Genomic DNA, 7,119 nt, shown 5'->3' on the forward strand with positions numbered 1-7,119 from the left:
ATCAGTACTTTAAATATTTTATTCCTTGAGATCAAAAGTGCTTTATAATTGTTTATTTTCAAAACGGCAACCTTATATGCATTTTCATTTGGCAACAAAATACATGCAAATGTTCTCAAGCTGAGGTTCTTCATACATGCCACTACAGGCAAAGCCTATGAAGCACAATAATTTATACTAACATTTCAAAGTCTGTCATTTAAACTCACAGGTAAGGTAAATATTTAGCTTGCAACCACACATAAAGTTAATATGAATTCCACAATAATATGTGAAGAGGTTCTGACATTTAAATCCAAAGTGTGTATCCAAACGTAAAGTATATCTACAAAATATGCTTTGGCAGGTTAATGGTGTAAATCACATTTGAGTGGAGAGATGTTTTTAATCAGTCGGTTCTATTGTGTCCTTAATACATGTCATAAACAAGCAAACAATCATGTTTTTGCACAGGAATGTCTGACTCACTATGTGCTGTCAGACATTCTTTTTAAAAGGGAGTGAGATGCTCGTCTCTACAGTCTCAGTAGCTCAGATAGCAGACACAAACCTGTCCATATTCCCTGGGTATGTGGGGTGTCTCAGGTAACTCCCAGTGTTGCCTATAGGCCCTGCAGCGCCATTATATTGGGAGAAAGAACCCAGCTGCACTGGGGAGACTCTGCCGTAATGGTTCATGGACTCTCCAGACCCCTGGCCTGTGGCATGAAGGCGCCCTGTTGCTGCATATCCCTGGGTGTGGCCCTGTCCATATGAGCTCTGGTGTGCATGGTGGTGTGGATGGCTGTTTGGCCCAGAGTAAGTGAACCCAGGATGTGTAGAGGAGCGCGTTGGCACAGCCCCTCCACATGGTTGGTTCTGGAAAGACGGAGGTCCCAGGCTGCAGGGACCGGATCCATTCGGAAGAGCTTCGGGACTGTAGTTCCGGCTGGGCTGCTGCATCACCTCTGGTCCTTGACCTCCCAGCATGGTAGCTGGAGTGGGGTGTCCTATGAGGTTATTGATACTAAACATGCGCGTCTGCCCAGGTCCAAACCCAGAAGGGGATGAGGATGGGTAATAGGCAGATGGTATCTGCTGCCCATAGGTTGGACTCATTGTCATGTTGGTGTAGACTGAGTTGCTATATGCAGCTGATCTGGCAATCTGGACGGGAGAGAACACTGGAGTCTCATGCACATACGGGGCATAAGTGCTCAAATCACAACGCTTAAACCTCTTCCTTCTCCTCAAGAAACTCCCGCTCTCAAACATGTCCTCTGCATTTGGGTCCAGTGCCCAGTAGTTACCCTTTCCTGGGCGTCCTGGCTCTCGGGGGATCTTGATAAAACAGTCATTTAGAGTCAAGTTATGCCGGATGGAATTTTGCCATTTCTTTGAATTGTCTCTGTAGAAAGGGAAGCGCTCTGTGATGAATTTGTAGATGCCTCCCAGTGTCAGTTTGCGATCAGGGGAGTTGGCTATGGCCATGGAAATGAGTGCGATGTAGCTGTAAGGGGGTTTCCCCCGCTGCAGAGGTCTCTTCCTCCTCCGACCTCTGGGCTGCTCCTCCGGCTGTGGTGAAAGGTTGGAGGCAGACAAGGTGGTGTCTGCTGGGGAGTCTTTTTCCACTTTAACCACTGGCATTGTCATGGATAGTAAAAAAAAAACAAGTGCCAAAAGACAGATTATAAAGTGAGCTTACTGGAAATGCTGCACAGTACTGGCACTTCCACAGTCCTACCGAAAAAAAAAAAGATTTATTGTTTACTCACTGTTTCTGAGTCCAAATCCAGCAGTTCTTCAAAAGCAGTGGAAGTAGTTTGTTTCTCCACAAAATCCTCTTTCATTGAATTTGGTTCTTATTCCCACAATTTGTTAAGTTGAGGAGTTTAAGTGTGAGTGCACCATGCATGGTGTTCAAGGTGTGTGTGAGAATGAGTCACTCAGTGTTACCTGAAGACTGTATTAGACTCACAGAGCACCTGAGGGGCCACACCCCCTCAAGCATCACATGCTCTCGACATACCTCAGCTTTATAAGGGTGTATTGTTCAGGTTTGCCAAAGTCTGCAGGCTTTGAGAAATTTATATATATATATATATATATATATATATATATATATAAAATATACCTGTAATAAATATGATATTTTATAATGGAAAAAATTAATGACCTAAATCAGAGTCTACTTTCCTGATTAGATTATAAAAAGTATAAAAATAAACAGAGTTTTCTGTTTTCACCTTTTGGTACTTTTTATATATTTATGTGTAACTATCAGATCCGCTCTATGCAGGACCGTTTTGAGTTTCATAAACCAGAACTGTCCAAAGCAACAGTGTTTGCTCTTAATATTCAAATGTATCCCTTTAAAGCTGCCCTCAGTTTATTTTAAAAAGTCCAAAATGGTCCACATTGTTTTGACGTTTAACACTAAAATACCTCTTTAGTGGTAACTTAACCTACGAGTTGTTTTTCTTCCTTGCTTCCTTGTTGTTTTTGTGCCAGTGGTTGGCCAAGCCAGCTGTTTTAAGAGATGTAAATGTTTTCCAGACAAAGGCCCTCCTGTGATTGCAGCATGCAAAATATAAGCCATCATCATAATCCCTGGATGCAACCTGAGAGACAGGAATAACCAAGCCTCAACATGGGATTTATTCATTGAAAATTATTTTGATCGTCTTCAAGGCACCTCTGTTTTACATAACATGTCATGAAAATGTTTTTTGTGTTTGTTCATCAATCTGCTTTTGCAGTGCAGTAATTGCTGTGTGCATTAAGGACACTTTTCTCTAGTGTAATCAGTGAATCCTTTGCTTTTCGGGTGACATTAAATTTCACCAGTGATTTCACCACTGATATATATATATATATATATATATATATATGATGCTGACTGACTGAGCGGCTCTGGTGGTATGAGTTCCGTGGACTCCACAGGGCTGGGGTTCACCACCTTAATCTCCTAAACAAACAGAGAAGAAAACACAGGAGCACACTCCCCCAGGCTGGGTTAATACTGTGGGTATGTGTCAGAGCGGGAGCGTGGTGATAGTGTGTTTGCTCAGACAAACAGCCTAATGAAAGGTTTAGTCCTGTGGGGAGGGCTGGGGATGTGGGTCTCCTGTGATGGACTGGGATCATAGCATTATGTGATGGGTTGGGTGACAGGATGAGGATCATCTTTTTTTTTTTTTTTTTTTTTAATAAGGTTAACTTGAGAGTCCACATACCTGTTAGGTTTATCATCAATGAATTTGAACTTTACTGTACAGACAAGTGTTCAGCAGCTGCTTATTTTATCAGGTTGATGTTTGCCACTTGAATTCTATGTTGTAATATACACTTGTGCTGACTTGCAGTCTTTCCATTGTGAACAACACTGTTTTTATAAGTAACCTAGTGTGTGGGCAAGCTGTGATTTCGCTGATGTTTTACATGTGTATATTGCAGTAGGTTATGTGTGTGTATACAAGGCATGCAAAGCTACCTGACACCCCCAACAATGAAGGGAGACTAGGAGAGGCAAATAACTAAGCCACTGGATCACACTGTGAACATTTAGAGTGTAATTGTAAGTACATGTCAATGCATACTAATACGATTGATTCATTGATTATAGGACAGAGTAAATGGGTTGCCAACTGTTGTGGTCGTTTTTTTTTTGTTGTTGCTTTTTTTTTTTTAATTGAAAAAAAATGAAATTATCAAGATTCACTGGTTTCAGCTTCTTCTCATGTGAAACTTATATGATTTTAAATAGAAAACATTGTGGACCAACAAAACCAGTGCTATAAAAATGTCATATTGGACTTTGTGACGATATTTGCAATATTTAGACTAACCAATGAAAAAGAATTTGCTTTAGTTACAGCCCCGACATACTCCAATATTGTTATATACTGGCATTTCAAAACTTTGTCTTCACCCCCTTGTGTATTGCCCAAACTCAAACTTGAAAACTGAAAAAGATCAATTTTGTCCCTTAAAGCACATCTACAGGTTTAAAGATCTTTTTGTGGTGTTTGCTGTTAGATACATAATACAACATAGTAATAATAATAATACACTATAGTTTGCATCTTTAGTTGAGAGAAAAACATTTGAACTAACCATCTTTTTGTTTTTCCCCCAGTCTGTGTGATTCTCTGTTTGCTTCAGGTCATATCTTTATTGTCCCTCAATAGAAGAATCTGCTGCATGGGACCATTAAAAACAAAAGTAACTATGAAACAAATAAGACAGTGTAGAGCTAATATAGAGTACTATACATCCAGTGCAGAACACACTAAAGAGTCCATAGGCTATGATGATGTGCAGTGAATTAATTGTGCTTTATTTAAATAGTTTTTTTATTGCACATGGAAAAGGTTAATATTTGAACCTGCCAGCTATAGATAATAAATTTGAATTGTGTTTCTAAGACACAATGTAAACACTGAATTTTTCATTAGGTTAATGCACTCTTATCCACATGACTCTAATAATGTGTTTGATCGTGTGGTAACTTCAGTTCATCTTTTGACAGATGTGATGGACATGTAATGTAGTTTGCTGTGGACCCCACCCTTTGCCTAAGACAGCTTCGCATGCTTTATGGCTACGAACAATTACCGGTGAGTAATTTCTCAGATACCTGTTGTTGCTGGAGCTCAGGCTCATAGTTGCCATAGTTTGCTTATGCATTACGATTTGGCACTCATACGACATTTACCATCTAATATTTGCTCATGAGCCTCTTATCTCAGTGTTTGTACTGGTGGATTAAAAATATGGCTTGTGCTGCTGAAAGGTGCCTGTACCGTCAACATTTGTGATCAGGAACATTTTCTAATGTTTTGATGTGCTTCACTGGGTTAAAAGATTCTGAGTTCATGTTTAGTGCATCGTGTGCAGGTCACTCTTTTCAAAAAACCATTGTTTTGCCTGAATAATAAAAAAAACATCTTATTTTTTAGTATTTTATGAAATTTAAAGCTGCTGTAGTTTTTTTTTTGTATTAACAAAACATAAAACACCTGTAAATTACTGTAAACTGCTTATTCTTTTCTAACATATTCACCACAGAAAGTGGAAACATAATCTGCTTATTGGTATATAAGTTTTTCTTTTTTTTTAGGGGAGGGACAAAACTTTATTTCTATAAACAAATGTATCTCTGATGAGAATAAACCCTTATTTGTTGCAGGGTTAGTTTTCAGGTACTGAGCATTGTTTTGGCTCCTGAATTCTTATGTTTTGCAGCCTGTTGCTGTTAAAAGCACTTGGGTTGAGCATCAGTGAGTATATGTTGGGGCATCCATAGCTAAGGGCCCTGGAGCCATGCATTGATGCTGCGGTGAGTGGCCTCCACCTGTGTATCATAGCGCAGCGTGTAGACGCAAATGATGCTGAAGGCTGGGACAGATGCAGCCAAGGCAAATGAAGAGCTCTTTTCTTTGTGTCCCTCATATACTTCTGGCTGTGCCAGAGAGAAACGGCTCTCTCCAAACAAAGACAAACAAATTAGATATTTGAATTTGAACACTTGGCTTTATCCAGTTGGAGTCTGATCGTATACAGGTGATGTGTGACTTTTGATCAGTATAAAAATGTAAGAAGCTGTTTAACAGTACAGCAGTTGTGGTAAAAAAGCTTGTCTAGTAATTAAATAGCTAAAAAGAAAAACTCCAACTTTTTTAAAATTTGAATAAACATGTAAATGTCATAAAAATGAAATTAACTTATTTTAGCTTTTAAAGATTTTATGTGGATGATGCATCATATTATTTGAAGCAAACACATTTGCATCCTACATCAAGGGTGACTTTGTGGACTATTTCTGGATCAGGATTAGGGATTTCCCAATCTCAAAAATCTGAGTTGGGGCTGATCGAGGCATTTTTTAAAAAAAATTTTATTTGATCATATGGGCTTTTTGAACACAAACTTTTGTTTTATCTTTTGTTTTACACTAAAATGTATGCAGTGTGGAAATATTTTAAATCAAATTAAATATAATTTGGTGTCTTTGGAATCTTTTTGACTTTAATGCTAATTTGCAAACTACTTCTGTTACTGCGTATATGAATTTTGAATTAAGAGCTTTCAAAAGCCTTTTAAAAAATAATTTTAATGAATATCCTAAACCTCTTCCGAAAAATGTATATTTCTTAAACGTCACAAATATATGTATATGTTTAATTTTAGGTTTCATTCATTTTAGGATGACATTTTCTTTTTTTAGTTGTATTTGAATTGGACTCTCGTGCTGTTTGTGTGTGTGCCCTGACCCAGTCTGGCCAGTGGAGAAAGTGGAGGCTTCTTGTTTGCATTAGAAGCTGCAGGGGCTTGGTGAGAATGCAAAGTCCTGACGGTTGACTTGTTATAAACATGCGCCAGTTTACATAACTGAAGCGCTGCACTGCCCGGGGAGCCTGCCGTTAAATCACTGTGTGTGAGTGTGCATGTGTTTGTGTGTACCTCACATACATGTCGATTATAAAGAGGACTAAATGTGTAATATAAGAAAAATTAGGTTTCTCTTGTTTTTTCGTAGAAGTGAGAAGGACTGTTCGTTGTAAAAGAGAAGATGTCTTATTGCTTACTCAAATAGCTTCATCAGTTCTACAGATCTGTGGGAAGTAAACCTCTCATGGTCGTTCACTCTGTGATGTCACATTGTCATACTGGAATATTGTTAGCTGCATCAGTTAGTCAAATATCCATAATTGTTGTTGCAAACAATATACAGTGAAGGAAAACAACTTTCCTCTTGGAACCATTGTGCTGCTTAAAAACAAGACAAAAACTACACCAGACAGCAGATATCGAATAATCAGTCTGAGAGCTGACTAAGATACATAAAATGCACGATTGCACAAGTGCAACACTGTGCAGGAAGTACATCAGACTAGTGTTTCCCAAACTTTTTCATGTTTCATGTTTGACAAACCAATGTAAATGTACATGGCTTGTGTTTCCTAATTTACTATAAAAAAGTTCCTTCTACTCTGAAATAGGAAATAAAAAACTGTTTGATAATATACATTATTTTTAAATGATAGGCAGCCAAAAAAAAAAAAGTATAAAACTGCCTGATAATGAGTGTTATTTTACTGTGAATAATAAGAATATTTATGCAGTAACAAGTGTGTA

General features: G+C 38.2%; 1 protein-coding gene across 2 annotated transcripts; it reads right to left on the reverse strand.

Moving 5' to 3' along the window:
- Positions 1-314: 314 nt before the first annotated feature.
- On the reverse strand, positions 315-1,903 carry foxe1 (forkhead box E1). 2 transcript variants are annotated; one of them, XM_026303787.1, is made up of 2 exons: positions 1,755-1,903; positions 315-1,619 (listed from the first exon to the last, which is right to left on the reverse strand). In XM_026303787.1, coding segments are annotated over exons 1-2 (1,089 nt in total). In that variant the 5' UTR covers positions 1,756-1,903; the 3' UTR covers positions 315-531. The 2 variants fall into 2 exon arrangements, with proteins under 2 accessions (XP_026159572.1, XP_026159571.1); XM_026303786.1 differs by lacking the exon at positions 1,755-1,903 and having other exon boundaries at positions 315-1,632.
- Between the last annotated feature and the right edge of the window lie 5,216 nt (positions 1,904-7,119).

Source organism: Mastacembelus armatus, chromosome 1 (genome assembly GCF_900324485.2).
Source record: "Mastacembelus armatus chromosome 1, fMasArm1.2, whole genome shotgun sequence".
NCBI lineage: Eukaryota > Metazoa > Chordata > Actinopteri > Synbranchiformes > Mastacembelidae > Mastacembelus > Mastacembelus armatus.